The sequence below is a fragment of the Callithrix jacchus genome, chromosome 7 (genome assembly GCF_049354715.1).
Source record: "Callithrix jacchus isolate 240 chromosome 7, calJac240_pri, whole genome shotgun sequence".
Lineage (NCBI taxonomy): Eukaryota > Metazoa > Chordata > Mammalia > Primates > Cebidae > Callithrix > Callithrix jacchus.
In genome coordinates, this window is record NC_133508.1 from 114,767,429 (window position 1) to 114,788,508 (window position 21,080).

Genomic DNA, 21,080 nt, shown 5'->3' on the forward strand with positions numbered 1-21,080 from the left:
GTGTCTCAAGAATTCAAGGTGCAGAGGCATTTACTAAATTAGATTGTCTAGTGATTTCTACCTTTTGAGCAGCCTGGAACATACACAGAAGTTATCCAGATAAAAAGGTATTTCTTCCATCTGTGCATGGTGGCTCACGCCTGTAATCCCAGCACTTTGGGAGACCAAGGCAGGCTTATCATTTGAGGCTGGAGTTCAAGACTAGCCTGACCAATATGGTGAAACCCCATCTCTACTAAAAATACAAAGATTAGCCAGTGTGGTGGCACGCACCTGCAATCCCAGCTACTCCGGAGGCTGAGGCAGGAGAATTGCTTGAATCCAGGAGGTGGAGATTGCAGTGAGCCAAAATCATGCCACTTCACTCCAGCCTGGGTGACAGAGAGTTCCTGTGAAAGAAAGAAAGAAAGAGAAAGAAGGAAAGAAAGAAAGAGAGAGAGAAGGAGGGAGAGAGAGAGGGAGGGGGAGAGGGAAGGAAGGAGGGAAAGAAGGAAGGGTCTTCAACTTTTAAGATTTGTAAAGATGGGAAAATTCCTAAGTAATTCAGGATTTAACCACTTTTAGAGTTGGAAAATCCCTCTTAGCTTTCTATTGTATTATAACAACCTGAATTCCCCAAATTCACAAATGACTGCACATGGGTACAGGGTTGAGTTCTCAGGCAAACCTGATTTCTGGAATCTTCCTTAGAGCTTTCTAAGTTAATGGTGTCAAAAAGACCAGATTGCAACACATTTAAAGATCTTCATTGGCTTTCATTCATGAGTCTAGAATTGGGCAGACCTCAGGACCAGAAAATGTTTGAAGAATAAGCCACATGGTCAAGCAGTATTTATGTTTAGAAAACAGCAGTGAGAAACAGAGGTTAATTAGTTACAGCCTTACGTGAATAGGCTGGCCACCTACGACTGACTTAAGCTCAGCTGCTGTAACTACCCAAACTCAGCCATCTGTTACAGTGTACACCCACGTTGTTTGTTACATTTAGTATGGATGATTCCATGTTGGTTCAGTCTTTTGGGCCAGGAACAGGAGCCTAGTGGAAAAGAGGTTTACAGTCCCCTTTGGCTCATTTCTTCAATTTCCCCTGCATTTTGGAGATGCTGGCAGCTGGATCCATGGTGAGGTAACGTTATGATCCACTGCACAAATATGTCAAAGCTCTCCAGCCTGGACTGCAAAGCAGTGAGGGCTTCAGCCTTCAGGACTCCCAAAGAGCCTCAGGGAGGCTGCTTTGTCCCACTGCCTCTGCCCGGGGCCACCTCTACCCACACAGCTGCAAAGATGAAGAGTCCTCGCTACACACCTAGCATAGAGACAGTGTGCTGGCCCAGGAAGCTGAGATTTGTCTGTAGGTACCCTAAGCCAGCAGCTAGGGCGACAGAGGCGGGACCGCAGGAGAAGCTGGGGTGGAGTCGGGGGATAGGATTGTTTGCCACTGGAGACTGAGAAAGTCGCTGGGCCGTTCTGTTGCCTGGTCTCTGGGTTTTTGCCCAGTCCTCTTGTATCAGCTTAATCTCTCTCAGTTTTCTGAGTAACAGTTTGTGTCCTGCTCCTGTGACGCTCTTTGCACTGTTCGCCCCTGCTCCCTGTTGTTTTACTGGACCCAAGACAAGAGCTGCTCACCCAGGAGGACCTCTGGGTCACTTAAGGAGCTTTCTTAAAACTAGGTGGGGCTGGTGAATGTACTTCAAGAAAGCAAGTGAGACGAGTCAGCAGTTCTGTGAGATTTATTTAGGAATTAAAGCCACAGGGTGGGCCAACCCATGCAGCCCACAAATAGGCCACAAGCACCGCCCTCAGGCCTCTACCCAGCAATACTGACGGGGAACCCATCAGCTGATGCCCCACCGTCCCCCACCCCATGACAGTCAGCCCTTTTGGCCACCAGCTAGCTAAAGAAAGTGTAGCAAAATTTCAAAGGCAATTTTTAAAGCAAAGCAGAATGTATACAACCACTCCCTTATTCTTGATGTCATCATGATGCCATCCTGGTACAATAAAGTTAGGACCTCTTTGCTCAGGGTCTCCCTGGCTCTCCTAGCTATGGACAGGCAGCTGGGGTCATGGGAGGCTTTTTCCTTTGTTCCGTACTTTACTGAGTGCATATGGTATGTGTGGTTCAGTATAACACAGTCAACATGACAAAGTCCCTCACTGAAAAGAGAAAAACAGGCCAGGCACAGTGGCTGACACCTATAATCCCAGCCCTTTGGGAGGCCAAGGCGGGCAGATCACTTGAGGCCAGGAGTTTGAGACCAGCGTGGCAACACATGGCAAATCCCATCTCTACTAAAAATACAAAAATTAGCTGGACATGGAGGTGCGCATCTGTAATACCAGCTACTAGGGAGGCTGAGGCAGGAGAATTACTTGAACCCAGGAGGCAAAGGTTGCAGTAATCCAAGATCACGCCGCCACATTCCAGCCTGGTGACAAAGCAAAAAAAAAGAGGGAGAGGGAAACAGTATACAAGAAAATAAAGCAACCACTAAAAAGTTCTGTGGCTAAAACAAAACAGAATGTATTGTTGGGAGTGAGCATTGTGGGCAGCTGTTTGGAAAGTCTGAGGAGGTAGCATTTGAACTAGGACCTGACTGATATAAACATGGTTACCTGGGAGTCTTCCCTGTGAAGCAGATGAGGGACAAGGAACGCCCAGAGAGAAGGTCTGGTTGTGAGCCGAGAGAAGCCACAGAAATATCTATCTCAAGTGGCATAGACAGAATTATATCAAATGATATTTAAAGCCTCTTTGTTCCCTAAGTATACAAGTAACAACTACACGTTTCAAAAAGAAACAAACTAGGCTGGGCGCGGTGGCACACAACCGTAATCCCAGCACTTTGGGAGGCCGAGGCAGATGGACCATGAGGTCAAGAGATCGAGATCATCCTGGCTAACATGGTGAAACCCCATCTCTACTAAAAATACAAAAAGATTATCTGGTCATGGTGGCACACACCTGTAGTCTCAGCTACCCGGGAGGCTGAGGCAGGAGAATTGCTTGAACCCAGGAGGCGGAGGTTGCAGTGAGCCGAGATCGCCCCGCTGCACTCCAGCCGGGCACCTGGCGACAGAGCAAGACTCTGTCTCAAAAGAAAAAGAAAGAAAGAAAAGAAACAAACTAGAACATTTAAGAATATAAATTTAAACATTAAAATTATTCAGAATTTTTCCACCCAAAGATAATCACCAATGAACATTATATTTCCCTACATTATGTTTTCTTCCATTTTTTACATTTTGTTCATGGCATAACTAGTCCAGAAACACCCCAAGCCATAGATGAAGAGGGCCTGGTAACAGATGGTATCTGTCCCTGTGTTATTTGCTACTCTTAACTGATTAAAAAAATAAGAGAGGCCAGGCACAGGAGCTCATGCCTGTAATCCCAGCACTTTGGGAGGCTGAGACGGGTGGATCACGAGGTCAGGAGTTCAAGACCAGCCTGGCCAATATGGTGAAACCCAGTCTCTACTAAAAATACAAAACTTAGCCAGACGTGGTGGCGGGCACCTGTAATCCCAGCTACTCCAGAGGTTGAGGCAAGAGAATTGCTTGGACCTTGGAGGCAGAGGTTGCAGTGAGCTGAGACTGTGCCACTGCATTCCAGCCTGGGCGACAGAGCAAACTCCATCTCAAAAAATAATAATAATAATAAACATAAAAATATATTTAAAAATTTTTAAAAGACAGCCCAGTGACTCAGTAAACATGAGGTTTACAGATGCAGAAAATCAAGTTCCTTGGCAACTCTGCTTTTGTAGAGGAGATAATAAGCTTTTTTCCTCAGCGGTTCTGCTGCTGCAATGTCTCAACTTCTCCGTAGTTTAACCGTTTTCATTAGGTCCTGAAATGCAGTGGTCCTCATTGTTCTGATCACTGTGCTCTCAGGAGACGCCTACGAATTGAGTAAAGAGTGAGAAGTTTCTGCAGTGTCTGGCATTACTGAGGAAAGTGGAAGCAGAAGATACCATAAGGTCACATTTCACCCCTTCATTGCAAAAATCTACTGGGTAATTCACAACTGACTGGATTCCCAAGTTTGTAGTTGAACACAAGTAAAGGAAAACCCAGAATTACTTTTATACCTTGAATTCTCTGTACTAAATTCTTAATTTTGATTCTCCTTTCAGTTGGCTAAAGTGACTCAACTGATTTTTAGTTCCATTTCTCAGTGAGTATCTGAGAATGCCATTATGGCAGCTTCACACACAAATGACAGTTTCACTGATATAATTTAAGTCATAATAATTATTTTTCTACCAGAAGTCAGTAAGCATTGCTCTGTTGCTTTTTGTTTGCTTGTTTTGAGACAGGGTCTGTCTGTGTTGACCAGTCTGATTTGCAGTGGTGCAGTTACGGCTCACTGCAGCCTCGACTTCCCTGGGCCCAAGTAATCCTCCCACTTCAGACTCCCAAGTAGCTGGGACTACAGACACGAACCACTGGCAATAAGGAACAGTCTTACTTTTCAGAATTCTTGTAACTGTTCTCATTTTTGGGAGTCTTCACGAGTATTTTAGTAGGAAGCTGGGAAGTTGTAGTGGGGATGCTTGTCAGATTCCATGCAAAGTAGGAGTAGGGATAATGTAGGGAATATTTTTGACCTCTGGTTAGTTGAATCTGTAGGTGTAGAACTCGTGGATACAGAGAGTAGTATACATTTATGTGTGTATGTGAGTGTATACACACACACACACACACACACACACACACACACACACACACACAGGCATGCATCACTTAACAGTGGGAATCCAATCTGAGAAATGCATTGTTAGATAATTTTGTCATTGCGCAGACATCATAGAATGTACTCACAGAAACCTAGATAGTATAGCTTACTACAAACTACAGCCTGTCACCGTACTGAATACTGTGGCAGCTATAACACAATGGTAACTATCTGTGTATCTGAACATATCTAAATATGGAAAAGATACAGTAAAAATACAGTATAAAATATTTCAATGGTAAATTTGCTGTATAGGGCACTTCCCATGAATAGTGCTTTCTGGACTGGAAGCTACTCTGGGTGTCACTGAGAGAATGTGAGGGCCTAGGACATGACTGCACAGTGTGTAGACTTTATAAACACTGTATACTTAGGCTGCGCTAAATTTATAAAATATTTTTCTTTCTTCAATCATAAAGTAACTTTGGCTTACTATAACCTTGTTACTTTATAAGCGTTTAGAATCTTTTAACTTTTTGACTGTTACATAGAACTTAGCTTAAAACACAAACACACTAGATGTACAAAATACTTTTTCTTTATATCCTCATTCTATAAGGTTTTTTCCACTTTAAAAAACCTTTTTCTGCTTTTTAAGCTTTTGTTCTTAAAAACGGAGATGGAGACACACACGTCAGCATAGGCCTGCCTGCACAGGGTTAGAGTCACCACCTCACTGTCCACCTCCACAGCTCATCCCACTCGAGGGGCTTCAGGGGCAGTGACGGGCATGGAGCTATCATCTGCTTTGATAACAAGACCTTTATCTGGAGACCTTTTTCTGGACCTGCCTGAGGCTGTTTGACAGCTCTTTTTTAACAAGTAGAAAAAATGCACTCTGAAATAATAATTAAAAATATAGTATAGGAAATACATAAACCAGTAACATAGTCATTTATTGTCATTATCAAGCATTACGTACTTTACATAATTGTACATGCTATACTTTTTTTTTTTTTGAGACAGAGTCTCGCACTGTTGCCCAGGCTGTAGTGCAGTGGCATAATCTCGGCTCACTGCAGACTCTGCCTACTGGATTCAAGCGATTCTCCTGCCTCAGCCTCCTGAGTGGTTGGGACTACAGGCACGTGCTACCACACCCAGCTAATTTTTTCGTATTTTAGTCGAGACAGGGTTTCACCATGTTGGCCAGGATGGTCTCGATCTCCTGACCTCATGACCTGCCTGCCTCAGCCTCCCAAAGTGCTGGGATTACAGGTGTGAGCCACTGCACCCGGCCTGTGCTATACTTTTACGACACTGGCAGCACAGTGGGTTTCTTTACACCAGCATCACCACAAACATGAGCAGTGCATTGCGCTATGGCATCATGACAGCTACCACATCACAAGGTGCTAGGAATTGTTCAGCTCCATTATAATCTTAGGAGACTGCTGTTGTATAAGTAGTCTGTCACTACCAAAACATTGTTACAGGTGCGTGACTATATATGCCCCCCCCCACACAACTAACTATGCTCCTCACAACCTTGCTTCCCTCAAATAACCAATCTGAACTGCTTATTGTGTATCTTTCCACCTTTCCTCCTCCTTTCCTCCCTTTCTTCCTCCTTCTCTTCTCTCTTTTTCTTCTTTCCCCAGCCTCTCATTCTTTCTCTCTGAAATCAGACTATTTACTATGGATGTACACACACAGCCATGGTGGGGTAGTGCTGATTTCATGAAAATACTGCCAACCTGTACACATTTCTGTGAAACATCTCCAGGTTAACACGTATCACAAGATTTTTTCTTTTTAATACTTAGATAATAAGCCATAATATAGATATTCTACAGTTTATTCAACCAGGATGTTTCTAGTTTAGTTGTTTCTGTCTACTACTAAGAACTATGCAGTGGAAAGATATGCTTAATTAGATTTTTTTTCTAGTAGGAGAGACTGCTGGGCTATTTTAAGCAGAGGATGATTTTTTTTAACCCATTCATTTCTACTTGCCTGGCTCTCCATGTTGCCCTAGGAAGCATTCTTTGAAGTATAAAAATGCTTTGGAATTTCCCAGCTCCTTGATGCTCAGCCTCTTTTATCAGTTTAAAGTTTGAAGCATTTAATCTGGACCTGCCTTGGTTGACGACTAGAAACCTAGATTTAGATATAGCTCTCCCTCCTGGGTGTGGTGAAGAGAAAGGTGTGCCTGAAGGAGAGAGTGACTTAGAGGAACCCTAAGGTTCTATCCTCTTTCTTGATAAATGAAGCATAAATCTTCCATCTGGCTCTGAGAGACTTAAGAGACTTTTTCTTTATGACTCTGCTTAAAATAATCTTCGCTCCACCCCCTTTCCTTCCTGATTGTCAGACTGTCACCGGATTCCCGTGAAGACCTGTTGATTCAGTGCAATACTTTTTGCACCCCTGTTGTCCTGCTGAAATGAGTTGCGCTTGCTGTGTGCATGTCTCCTCCCTAAACAAGCAGAAGAGAATTCCAGGCCTTTTTTACTCATCCGTACACATTCGTCATTTCTTCCTCTGTGGTTGCTGTAATCACATAGCAGATTTTGCCTTTGCCCATCTTAGAGCACCCCCTTCACTGAAGTCCACTTTAACTTAGAACCCCTCCCTGAGTCACTGACATGAATTCTACCAACAAAGAATTGGCGCTATTCTATGTAAGGTCTTTGACATGCTCAGCAGACATTTATTGGGCATCTCTAAGGTCCAAGGCATGCTGCTTAATGCTGGGAATTCATAGGAAAAAGACATTTGCCTGTAATCTCAGCACTTTGGGAGGCTGGGGTGAGTGGATCACTTGAGGTCAGGAGTTCGAGACCAGCCTGGCCAAAATGGTGAAACTCTGTCTCTACTAAAAATACAAAAATTAGATGGGCATGGTGGTGTGTGTCTGTAATCCCAGCTACTCAGGAGGCTGAGGCATGAGGATTGCTTGAAACCATGAGGCGGACCTAACAGTGATCTGAAGTCGCATACTGCACTCCAGCTGGGCGACAGAATGAGACTTTGTCTCCAAACAAAACAAAAAAGACACATGAAACTCTGCACTCTACCAAAGTGGTAGATGCCATGATAGGATTTACAGAATGCTCCAGGTCTTTGGGAGCACAGAGCTCAGGCCTGGAGAGGTAGATAAAGGCTTCAGAGGGAAGAGGACATTTGAGCTGGGTCCTGGAGGATGAAGAGAAACTCAGGCCAGATGGAGGAGAGGGAACAAAGCCACTGACACGTGAAAGAGCCAGGAATGCTGGCACCAGATGAAGTGCCAAATAGATGAATTAAAGTCGTGGCAGATGAGACTTAAAGAGCAAGATTGAAGCAAGCGGTGAAGGGCTTTGAAGCTATTCATTCATTCATTCCTCCTACAGTCAGTAAATTTGCTAGGTTGGTACTGTAGAAACATAATGTGAGCCACATGTAAAATTTAAATTTTTCTAATAGTCACATAAACAAAGAAAAGCAAAAAGAAACAGGTGAAATTAATTTAACTATATATTTTATTTAACCTAATATATCCTAATGTATCATTTCAACATGTAATCAATATAAAATTCTTTTTTTTTTTTTTTTTTGAGACAGAGTCTCGCTCTGTCACCAGGCTGGAGTGCAGTGGCGTGATCTCAGCTCACTACAACCTCTGCCTCCTGGGTTCAAGTGATTCTCCTGCCTCAGCCTCCCAAGTAGCTAGGACTATAGGCACACACCACCATGCCCAGCTAATACTCGTATTTTTAGTGAGATGAGGTTTCATCATGTTGGCTAGTATGGTCTTGATCTCTTGACGTCGTGATCCATCCACCTCAGCCTCCCAAAGTGCTGGGATTATAGGTATGAGCCACCGTGCCCAGCCATAAAATTCTTAATGAAGTATTTTTACATCTTTTTTTATAAACTATGTCTTCAAAAGCTGGTACTTTACCTCAAATTTAGTTGCTAACTTTCCATCAAAAATATTGGAACTATATTTATATTTCATAAAATTTACAGTTGAAAGGTAGATTTCACATACCCAGGTTGCTCCAAATATAATTTTTAATTTTCAAAATAAGTGGGTCAACTACCAGTTTAAAATTTTAGATTAATTTTAATTAAACAGTATTAAAAATTCAGTTCCTTCCTTGTGCTAGTCAGATTTCAAGTGCCCAGAAACCACGTGTGGCTAGGGGTTATCATATTGCACAGTTCTACATGACCCAAGGGTGCTTGGACTGAATACTGAAAGTACTCAGTTCTAGGAAGGAAGCACTGAGTAATTTTAACAGGAAAGTGATTGAGCAGGTGTTTTAGAGAGGTCACTTTTAGAAAGGATAATTTTTGTTCATATCTGCTAAAAGATGTTACTCAAAACTTCAGACAGAATGGAGAGAAAGAAAAAAGGAAAAACAGTTACTTAAAACATTTAAGTGGACAAACTGCATGTACTATGGGAAGTCCTATTTATAGAGAAGCCATTCATGTGCTGATTATAAATCATCCTTATAGTTTTGCTGAAGTTTATCCTTAAATCTCTCTAAAGTCATGTATTTATAGTCCTCCTTCTTTCTTTGGCCTTGATAATGAGCAGAACTATGTGGCCTGACTGGGTATGTGAACTGGATGACTCCACATAAGCAGTCTTTTACATAACCCCAACTTTTGAAAAATGCATTTGCTGATTTTCCCCAGACCACACCCAGGCTCTTGCACGCTGAGGTCTGCCTTGCTGAGCCGCTGCTGTTATCCTCTGGCAGTGAGGGATGCTTGTGGTGTAAGACTGTATCTTGTTTAACAGGGGACAAGATTAGAAAAAGAAGGTGCTGGCACACAGACAGTGATCCTAAACCACTCTGTAACAGCTTGGCTTTGTCCCAGAGGCTCCACAGTGCCAATACATAAAAAAATAAAATGAGACTCAAGCCATGGTTTCAACCATGTGGGAAAATTCAGGAAAAACACAACTAGACATAAGCAATGCTTGGACCAGCCATTTTTTGATTTACAGATCCATGGAAAGAGTAGACAAAATGTGTAATTCAGGGCCGGGCACGGTGGCTCACGCCTGTAATCCCAGCACTTTGGGAGGCCGAGGTAGGTGGATCACAAGGTCAAGAGATCAAGACCATCCTGGTCAACATGGTGAAACCCCGTCTGTACTAAAAATACAAAAAATTAGCTGGGCATGGTGGCGCATGCCTGTTATCCCAGCTACTCAGTAGGCTGGGAAGCAGGAGAATTGCCTGAACCCAGGAGGTAGAAGTTGCGGTAAGCCGAGATCGTGGCATTGCACTCCAGCCTGGTAACAAGAGCGAAACTCCGTCTCAAAAAAAAAAAAAAAAAAAAAAAAAAAAGTGTAATTTCTTTCCTCATTTAGTAATATGTTCTGTTGACTGCTGGGTAGAAATATTATCACTGACTGCTCTGCTTTTCCTTCAAGAAGTCAGGTAAAAACTCAAAAAATTTATTATTTCCTATTCACTTGCTTTTAGCTTTTTTTTTTTTGAGACAGAGTTCCACTCTGTTGCTCAGCTCACTGCAACCTCCACCTCCTGGGCTCAAGCAATTCTACTGCCTCGGCTTCCTGAGTAGCTGGAATTATAGGCATGTGCCACCACACCCGACTACTTTTTGTATTTTTAGTAGAGACATGGTTTCACCATGTTGGCCAGCCTGGTCTTGAACTCCTGACCTCAGGTGATTCCCCAACCTTGGCCTCTCAAACTACTGGGATTACAGGCATGAGCCATTGCACGTGGCCTGCTGTTAGCGTTTTAATAAAAGAATATTTTTGCTCTACCGGTCAGAACATCACTTACTGCGGGATTTTATATCTCATCTGAGACCAAAAATGGTAACTTCTTTTTTTAATGCTTATTTCTTTCTTAAAATTTTAACTTTTGTGGACACATAGTAGGTGTATATATTTATGGGGTAAATGAGATACTTCGATACAGGCATGCAGTGTGTAGTGATCACATCAGGGTGAATGGGGTATCTGTCACCTCAAGCATTTGTCCTTTTTTTTGTTATAGATAATCCAATTATAGTCTTGTAGTTATTTTTAAGTATACAATAAGTTATTGTTGACTAGAGTCACCCTTTTGAGCTATCAAATACTCGATAGCATTCATTCTGTCTACCTAAATGTTTGCATCCATTAGCCATCCCCACTTCCCCTTCTCCTTTCCCAGCCACTGGTAACGACCAATCTACTGTCTCCCTCCATGAGTTCAGTTGCTTTAATACTTACCTCTCAGAAATAAGTGAGAACATTCAAAGTCTGTCTTTCTGCACCTGGCTTATTTCACTTAACATGACCTCCAGATCCATACATGTTGTTGAAAATGACAGGATCTCATTCTTTCTCATAGCTGAATAGTACTCCATTGTGTATATGTACCACATCTTTTTTTGAGACATGATCTCATTCTGTCACCTCGGCTGGGGTACAGTTGTATGATCAACATCAGTGCAGCCTCAGCTTCCTGGGCTCAAGTGATCCTCCCATCCTCCCACCTCAGCCTTTTTTTTTTCCTTTTGAGATGGAGTTTTGCTCTTGTTGCCCAGACTGGAGTGCAACGGCTCTATCTCAGCTCACCGCAACCTCTGCCTCCCAGATTTAATCGATTCTCCTGTCTCAGCCTCCTGAGTAGCTGGGATTACAGGCATGTGCCACCATGCCCAGCTAATTTTTTGTATTTTTAGTAGAGATGCGGTTTCTCCATATTGGTCAGGCTGATCTCAAACTCCTGAACTCAGATGATACACCTGCCTCGGCCTCCCAAAGTACTGGGATTACAGGCGTGAGCCACTGTGCCAGCCTTTTTTTTTTTTTTCCCCAAGGAGCAGGGTCTTACCCTATTGCCCAGGTGGAGTGAGTGCAATAGCTCCATCACAGCTCATTTTAGCCTCAAACTCCTGGCCTCAAGCCATCTTTCAGCTCAGCCTCTCCAGGAGCTAGGACTGCAGGCATGTGCCTAGCGAATTTTTTTATTTTTGTAGACACTATATTTCCCAGGCTGGTCTCGAGCTGCTGGGCTGAAGCAATCCTCCTACCTCAGCCTCCCAAACCATGGAGAGCTGCTTACCAGCATGAGCCACTCCATCCAGCTGGTAAATTTTTGAAGTCAGAAGCAAATCTATTTACCTAGTTTCTAACTAAATTAAATACATTAAGACCTCATACATTCTGACTTTGCTGACTCAGAATTACAGATCTTTTGGAGAAAGGTCATGATGAAACTTACTTTTGAATATTCATGATAAAAGAGAGTTACTATAAAGTAATATTATAATCATTGATTATAGAGCAAACACACCCTACTTGGAAGACATATTACTTTCAAGTTTGCACAATTACTGAGGAAGTCTCATTCACACAAAACAACTGGTAAGCTGATTGTGCAGGATTCTTCTCTGTTTGCTAAGGACATTAAACACCAGCACCTTATAAGCTAACTGGCTTAAATTTGCTAAAACTCTTAAGCACCAAGAAAAGTTCCTGTAACTTTGAAAGCATTTAGTAATTGATTCTTTTCCATTTCCTTTGAGTTGCAGGTATATACAGAAAGATAAATACCGTTTATTCTCTTCAAATACTCTCCACATGGGAATTAGATAAGGGTGATCTACTTTGAGACTTAATTGAGGTAACCTAATCTGTAGAACCAAAGCAGAAATGTGAAGAGTAGACTAAAGGCTTTGTTCCCACCCAGTTCAACTGGGCAGATCACAAGGTCAGGAGTTCGAGACCAGCCTGGCCAACACGGTGAAACCCCATCTCTACTAAAAATACAAAAATTAGCTGGGCATGGTGGCACATGCCTGTAATCCCAGCTACTCGGGAGGCTGAAGCAGGAGACTTCCTTGAACCTGCAAAGTAGAGGTTGCAGTGAACTGAGATCACACCATTGCACTCCAGCCTGGGCAACAAGAGCAAAATTCTGTCTCAAAAAAAAAAAAAAATGCACTTCAGGAATCCAGGCCTTTCCCACCACACACACACTCCCCCCCGCCCCCCCCTCCCCCCCCAACCCCGCTCCCTCTCCCTCTCTCTCCCTCTCCCCTCTCCCTCCTCTCCCCCTCTCCCTCTCTCCCTTTTTATAAGAAAATAGAAATTGCCTCACCACCTTTATTCTCAAAACTAGGCATCTTGGTCCTAAGGAGGATCCCAGATAAATTCACAGATTTTTCTACTCACCCAAGTAGATGGGCTTTTCCCATCTAGGAAGCCTTATTATTTCATTTTGTCTTTAAACCTACCCACATCTTTGGACTCCACAGGGGCAAGCACTACAGCACATGACTCTGACTGGGTGGCAGTAAACAGGTCTTTAAATTTCATTAATTAATAAATCTCCATATTTAAGCCACAAAACAAAATGAGAAGGGAAGTTTGGGATGGAAAGAGGTGAGCAGTGGTCCCAGAGCTCTCAGTGGACCCAGCTCTCTCCAAAACATCAGCTCTGGCCTGATTGACAGAAAATAACTAGCACTGCCCTGGAGGCGCTGTCTGCTGAAACCAAGTTGCCTGGTTTTCAGAAGGCAGAATCCCTCCCCTTCCATAAAGCCCAGACTGCAGAAAATGGACACCAAGCACATGCGCCTTCCACCACAACAGCTCATTTCTACGAAGAAAGGGAGAGCAAATGTGGGAATAGAGGGTACATTCTTTTGTTTACCTTTTTAATTCTTTGCCTTTTTTCCTAGACCCCAGCATGGGGATGCTATGCTGAGTAATGATCTTGTGCTTACGGAGCTTGCTGTCTAGCTGGACATTGACAAAGATTCTCTGCTGACCAAACTTTAGTCAGACTCTTGAACCTTTTCCTAGGTCCATCTGTGCACTTCCTTGTAAAACCCAGTTTTAGCAAAGAACTCTGATAAATCAGTTTAGCCAAATCCCCTACCCTCAGTTGGGGTCTGTATCCTCCATCATCCCCAGGTGCTGTCTGATCATGTTGGTCTGTCTTTAGCAATGGTCCTTTTAAGTCATTGTCTCCAGAATTTTCCGTACTTCTGATATTATTACCTCTTACTGATTTTCCATCCACTGACTCCCACCATCCTGCTCCTTGATTATAAATTCCCACTTGCCCACGTAGTATTCAGAGTTGAGTCCCATCCCTCCCCGCCCACTGCAAAGCTCTGTTGCCATAGTCCCTATACCTATGGTAATGATCCCCAGTAAGTCTCCCTTCCCATGCTTTAACAGGAATCATTGAACATTTTTTTAAACAACATACAAATATTTGGGTTAAGGCTGGGTTTTCTCTGGGCAAGTAGTGAAAAGTTAACTATTGCAGTGATTTGCAATGAGTAAATGTCCACTGTGATAGTAAGAGGGGAAGGTAATACAGACAGGGCCTTTAGTTCACTGTGATGGTAAGAGGGGAAGGTAATACAGACAGGGCCTTTAGTTCACTGTGATGGTAAGAGGGGAAGGTAATACAGACAGGGCCTTTAGTTCACTGTGATAGTAACAGGCAGAAGGTAATAGAGTACATTCAATTGTTGTTGTAATGAACAAATGTGTTTTTATTAGAGTTTAATAAAACTCGGGCATTATGTTCAATGAACAAGTTATGAATTATGAAATAGAAATTAATAATGTGTTCTTGGCCAGGCACAGTGGCTCACACAATCTCAGTAGTTTGGGAGGCTGAGGTGGGAGGATGGCTTGAGGTCAGGAGTTCAAGCCCAGTCTTGGCAACATAGCAAGGCCCCCATCTCTACAAAAACATACAGAAAATTAGCTGGGTGTGGTGGCAAACACCTATAGTGTCAGTTACTTCGGAGGCTGAGGCAGGAGGACTGCTTGAGCCTAGGAGTTCAAGGTCACAGTGAGCCATGATCTCGCTACTGCACTCTAGCCTAGGTGCGAGAGTCAGACCTTACCTCTTAAAAAAAATAAAAGGTGTTCCTTAAAAAAATTGTATATTAATAGCATTAAAAGATACATTATGAGCATTAGAAACATAGCTATGGCTTTCTTACGGATAGAAGAGAAATTTAGAAAATCATATATAAAGTTGGGAATGTTAGGTCGTATTGCTTGCAGAAGATGGATTGGAGGAGAGAAATCTTTCAGGGCCAAGGAGCCTAAATAGAACATACTAAGTCAGTTAAATGCCAGGAGTTGGTAGAATTCAGCAAGAGGCTGGAGAACAGATAAATAATGAGGAAGATGCTGCAAAATATCTTGTGAGGACAAGAAAGGGCCTAGAACACAGTTGGGGTTTGTGCAGATGAAGCAGAGGGCATACCCGAGGCTAAAGTCCCACTATGTATGCGTGTTCCTCAGTTAGGTGGGGGATTGTAGTGAGAAAATTCACGTGCATTTGAAGTAGAAGGTCACTCGAGGTCATTCCCTAGGCTAATTATCTTCCTCTTCTGGGGAAGATCTGGGGCTGATTTGGGGAAGTGTTGGTGCCAAAGTTGAAAAATTAGATCACTAGCGTGAAGAACTTACACCATGCACAAAAGGGTTGTATTTGAGTCTTTGTGCTCATGGAACTTCTCGGGGACCAGTGACATACCTGATGTATTTCCCACTGATACAGTCATGGACAGTGTAAATAATAAATCAAGTCTTTGTGGATTTATACCTTCTTACCCATCTCTGATGCAGGGGAGGAAACCTGAGAAGGGGCAGGAATGTGTTAGCAACCCCTTCCTTTCCTCCCTCCTCCTGGGGTTTGATAAGGTGAGGTCAGGTGACTATATAGCAGGGCTGTGGGCAGAAATAGATTTGCTGAAAAGAGATGAGAAAGGCAGATATCCCAAATGCAGCGTAGCATTATTCAGCAATAAAAAGGAATGAAGTATTGATATCCACTACAACATCAATGAATCTTTAAAATATTATGCTAAGAAATCAGTCACGAAAGACCACATATTGTGTGATTCCATTGGTATAAAATGTCCTGAATAGGCAAATCTATGGAGGCATCTCATTCCAACCTATTTTTCCAGCTTCCTCTTTTTCTCTGCCTGCCCCATCACCCCATGCAGCATTTGATCTGTCCTCAACACTTCCCTGAAAAATCTAGGTGCTCTAAGATCTCTACACCTTTGCCACCTTTATTATCTTCCAGTACATGTCTGTTCTTCTAGGCTCAGCTTAACTGGCAACACCAGTCTAAACTGGGCAATCCTGACGCCTGCTGAGAGGAGCTCGTCCCCACTGTAAGGTGAACTCATTTGGAATAGCAAAGAATATCCAGGATGCAACCAGACCTGGAGGTTATCTAGTCCTAGTTCAGTCCCTTCGTATGACAGAGGAGGAAACTGAGGCCCTGAGAGGATGAATGGCTTGACCAAGTCCTGAAGCACACTGAGGACAATCCCCGGTCCTCCTCATACAGGGCTTTGTCTTGCACTTCAACCTTTTTGCAGTTATTTTTGACAGAACAAATATTTATCAAATATTTGCTATGTACCCATGTTTTATTATGTCAGCCCATTCCTTAAAAGCTCTTACATGGGCTGGGCACAGTGGCTCCCACCTGTAATCCCAGGACTTTGGGAGGCTGAGCCAGGTAGATCACTTGAGGCCAGGAGTTCAAGATCAGCCTGGCCAACATGGTGAAACCGCATCTCTGCTAAAAAGACAAAATTGGCCAGGCGTGGTGGTGCACACCTATAATCACAGATATTCGGGAGGCTGAGGCAGACTTGCTTGAACTTGGGAGGCAGAGGTTGCAGTGAGCCAAGGTCGCACCACTGCACTCCATCCTGGGCAGCAGAGCAAGACCCTGTTTTAAAAAACAAAAAAAACCCCACAATTCTTACATGGTTCCTCATTATTGTCATACAGTAGGGTACATAAGCCTCTTCGTACTCCAGCCTGTCCCTACAATTCCAGCTTCACTCCTTGCTACTCCCCGCATATCTGGCCATACACCATTTTGAACTGGCCAGCATAGCGTAATGTAGTCAACACATGCAAAGACTTGGGAGGCAAAGGCCTGGCTGTGAACCAGGTCTCTCCACTTAGCCACATTCATCTTTCAGAACCCCCATTTCATCAGCTGTAAAACTGGGATAACAATACTTCTAAGATCATTCATTGATAGGATGACTTTGGTTATTTAAAAAGCATTTCTGTGCCATTAGTGGTACTGTTTATCATTTTACATGATGACAACTATTACTTTCCTCAGAAAGCTCCTCTGCCCTCCCAGCATTATGGAAGATGCCCCTTTAGCTCCTGTGCTTACCTCCTAACAGTGTAAATTTCTGTTAAATGTTCATCTCCACCACTGAGCGTAAGCTTTTGGAACACAGGACCATTGTTTCTTGTTCAGCTTGACAACTCCAAAACATTGATGATAACCAGGAAAGGAAAAGGAGGAAGAAGGTAAGCAATAAGTAAGGTGCTGTGAGGGGCATGAACATGACAAAGGCAGAGCCCTGCCCTCCAGATGTCAGATCTCCAGCTGGACAGACAATCTGCAGATTGCTATATTTGATTCCTGTAAGGATAAAGTATATTTATGACACGGAAAAAGAACTTTAAAAAAACTTTTTATTTTTTCCTTATCGTGAGCTATATCATACCTACAGGAATGCATAAAAGTAGTATATACAGTTTGAGGAATAAAATTAACACTTAAAGCACCATGCAAGACGAGAAGTGAGAGAGAATTGCAGAAGCTCCATCCTCCCCCAGAAATCTCCCGTCACAGCTTCTTTCCTCTCCCCAAGAAGTAATCACTGTGCTGGCTTTTGTGATAACCATTTCCTTGCTTCTCTTTATGATTTAATCATCTACATATGAATCCCTATCCAATACAGCTTTGTTTTTGAACCTTACATAATCTGAACCATCCTGTATTCATACTCTCGAGACTGGCCTCCGTCCCTCAAGTTTGTGAAACTGATCCATGTTGTTGAAGATATAGCTGTGGTTCTTTTTAATTACTGTAGTATTCTATGACTATGTCACAATTAATCCATCTACTGCTAATGGACATACAGATTTGTCCAGTTTGGGAATGACAAAGAGTGCTTCTATTAACATTGTTGTATCCATTTTCTCCAGTATCTAAACATGCAGCATTCTTTTTGTTGATGTTGTTGAGAATTCATTCTACCTCTGGAAGCAATGAAATCCCTAGGGGTAGAAAAATTGAAACTAGTTTGCACAAAGATGATTTTAAAAAGACAAGAGTCTCAAAATGTGTTTGAAAACTTTGTGTTTCTCCAAGTGTGCTCCACATAACAAAATCATGTAGAGAATTTGCTGAATATACAGATTACAGACCCAGCCCAAAACCACCAAACAAGACCCTCCGCAGATCCAGCCTGGAAACTATGTTTTAGATTCACTGCAAAATTGAGCAAAGATTTCCCACATACTAGTCACACTTCTCTAAAAATCTACTCTACCTACTCATCCCTCCCTGCCCGCTAACGCATCGACCACTGATCTTTTTAAAACTGTCTCCAGTTTTGACTTCTCTAGAATGTCACATAATTGTAACCATACAATATGTACCCTCTTCAGAGGAGCTTGTATCACTTAGTAATATATATTTAAGTTTAGCACTGAATAATACTCCCCAGTCTGTCTGGATATGCCAGTTTATCTAACCATTAAAATACTGAAGAGCATACTGGGTGCTTCCAAATTTTGTCAATTATGCATGAAGTTGCTGTCAACATCCGTATGCAGGTTTTTGGGCAGATGTTGAGTTTTCAGCTCATTTGGGTAAACACCAAGAAGTGCAATAAAACATCTTGTAAGAGTATGTTTAGCTTAAGAAACTGCAGTTTCTGAAGTAGGTGTACCATTTTATGTTCCCACAAGCAATGAATGAGTCCCTGTTGCTCCATGTCCTCACCAGCGTTCGGCCATGCCGGTGCTTTGGATTTTGGCTATTCTGATAGATGTGTAGTGGTACTTCATTGTTGTTTTAATTGAGACGCCTTATTTTCAAACCACTACTCTTCACTTTTTCTTTTTGGAGGTCTTGTGTTTTAAAATTTTGAGAGCAAATTATAAGCAAGTGATCTTTCATTATTAAGCATGATTTTATTTACACATACTTCAGACTAACTCTTTTTTTTCCTTTTAAATATAGATAAATGCAGAGGGAATGCCAGAAGATGTTTTTCTTCAACTCTGCGCAGCTATTGACTCTATTTTCTGAAGGCGAAAATGCACGTTTGTTAAAGTGGAAACAGATAAAAACATTAAAAATTTCATTCCTTTCAATGTTTCAAGTTAAACCTTTTGTGTTCCCCCTCCCAAATCCTGACAGCACTGTTTACTTCCCAGCTAGACCTGTGTGAGGTGTCTGGAAATCATGCATGGTGTATTTGGGATTATCAAGCTCTTCTCCATACTTCAGACAGACAACTGTCTGTGCTCACAGCACGCACCCTTTGTATCATGCAGGCCACACTCAGAGCTAGTCAGTACGTGAACAGTGGTGCCGTGCCAGTTGGTGTCCATTGTGATCAAGCAGGCCTTTCTAGAGCCTGATCATCTGGTTCTCATGAAGCATCCCTCACTCCCAGTCACACCTTCCTCTCCCCGAGATCTATATACTGTTCCCCGATGAAGGCCCCTGGCACAGGGGATAGGCCTGGGCATTTTCTTTGGTGTCTGTTTCCTCAACTCTCATCCACTCGTGGCTCAGAGCTATAAGGTAGGATTACACAATGCTTTGTACATGATATAGAGGCATCAAGCAAGTAAAATTTGATGATAGAAATTTTAAAATATGAAATTGCATAGCTTTTCCAAGATGGCAAAACCCAGGTTAGTCATCATCAGTAACATTCGCTATTATTTTTAAGAAAGTCAGAATACTGTCATCATGGCTAAGAGAACAAATCTGTTAAGTTGGGGAACCTAGTCTCTTCTTTACATGGTGACGCATTTCAGCAATTATAAATTATCAACGACCAAAATAAATGTAAAGCATTAAGAGATTTGCTATTTCATTCACTGGACACATATCAAATTCTAATTTTGATTTTAAATGGTCACCCATTTATTTGTTGGCAAGCAAGTAAAAAATACCATGACAAAACTGGTGTGGGTGGGAGGGGCGTGTCGGTAAGTGGTGTGTTCAGTGTTGTGTTTGTTTTATATGGGCCCTTTCCAGGAGTTTGCAAACTTTGTCATACCCATCTGCAAAACTGTGTTTCCCTGCATTACCAGTGTAGTTTGGGTCCTCTTTTGTGCTATCAGTTGTCAAATCAGAGCTTCTTATATATTCTACTGGAATAACTGCATCTTCCACTCAGTCACTACAAAAAAATAACAGTTTCGGTTTGCATGTTTTTTTTTTCTTCAGTGGTTGTGTAGATAAGGATCCATTTCTGGGTAGAACTGTATTTTTTAAGTCATCTTTTTCTTGAAATGGATTATGTACAAATAAAATAAATGAAGACAGGATAACTCTTTTTCTATTTATTTGTAACTTCACATCATTCTGGAAAGCATTTGAAGACTTATTCCAAACAGAATTAGAAGCAAACACAGAAATAGTCAAGATTTACGATATACTTATATGGTTTTAATTTTAGCTATAGATCAGTTCTGCATTATTACAGAGAGAACTCAATGTATTCATGATACATGGGAATTTTCATATTTCCTTTTTTCTCTAGCACTCATTCTGAAAAAGAAATGTCAGTGTTTGTTTGCTAAAGAAGATATTAAATTTCTTTGGTTACAATTATGCCTCTATTAACAAAAAGGGGCATGTTCCCACAACTCAAACAGTTTTCAAATACTTTATTACTACCCCAAGTTGTCACACTCTCTGTCGAGGAGCACAAGTACTTGAGCAAACTGGGGAAAAAACGTTACAGGAGGAAAATCATCAGTTGCGCCAGAAAACACAGAATGACTCCTGTAGGGATTGACACTCTTGAAACACACACACATACTGGAAAACAGTCCATGCCCAGCACAGCTCTGACAGCACAGGGCAGAAAGGTCCGGCCATGGCTTTTATGGCTGTCTTGAAATGGCTTTGCCCCTGAAGAGTGTCTGGAAGTACACATCAACTCTTCTCTAGAACACGTTACTGATTCGAATGACTTGAAATGATCTCACTACTTTAAAGATTTTAATACTGAAAAGACCTGAGAGGTCTCTGTCTAGCAAAAGACTTGTGTTGTATGTAGAACACATCAGAACATAATCTAAACTCCTTTACAATGATCTGTATTCAAGGCCATATCTGAGCTGGCCTGTGCCCTCTTTGACACCATCAGCTACTACTCTCCTCTTGCTCATTTGGCTTAAGCTACACTGGCCATCCTAATGTTGCTCCAACAAGCCAAGCTCTTTAATGGCTCAGGGCCCGTGCATTATTCATGCAGCAATTTCCCTCATTCCATTCTGGTTTCTATTTATTTGAACTTACCCTGG

At 42.3% G+C, this 21,080-nt stretch overlaps 1 protein-coding gene and 1 long non-coding RNA gene across 3 annotated transcripts in view; one reads left to right on the top strand and one right to left on the bottom strand.

Annotated features, from left to right (window-relative positions):
• AK5 (adenylate kinase 5) overlaps nt 1-20,096 on the top strand; it is a 307,643-nt gene extending 287,547 nt beyond the window's left edge. For both annotated transcript variants that reach the window (XM_002750991.6, XM_009001517.5), the window contains exon 14: nt 18,772-20,096. In XM_002750991.6, coding sequence (XP_002751037.1) covers nt 18,772-18,840 — 69 coding nt within the window. In that variant the 3' untranslated portion in view covers nt 18,841-20,096. The remainder of the gene's footprint in view (nt 1-18,771) is intronic.
• On the bottom strand, nt 1,716-19,221 carry LOC144577030 (uncharacterized). Its single transcript, XR_013520201.1, has 2 exons — nt 16,906-19,221; nt 1,716-3,904 (listed from the first exon to the last, which is right to left on the bottom strand). It is a non-coding gene; the product is annotated as an uncharacterized LOC144577030 (long non-coding RNA).
• Nucleotides 20,097-21,080: the final 984 nt, after the last annotated feature.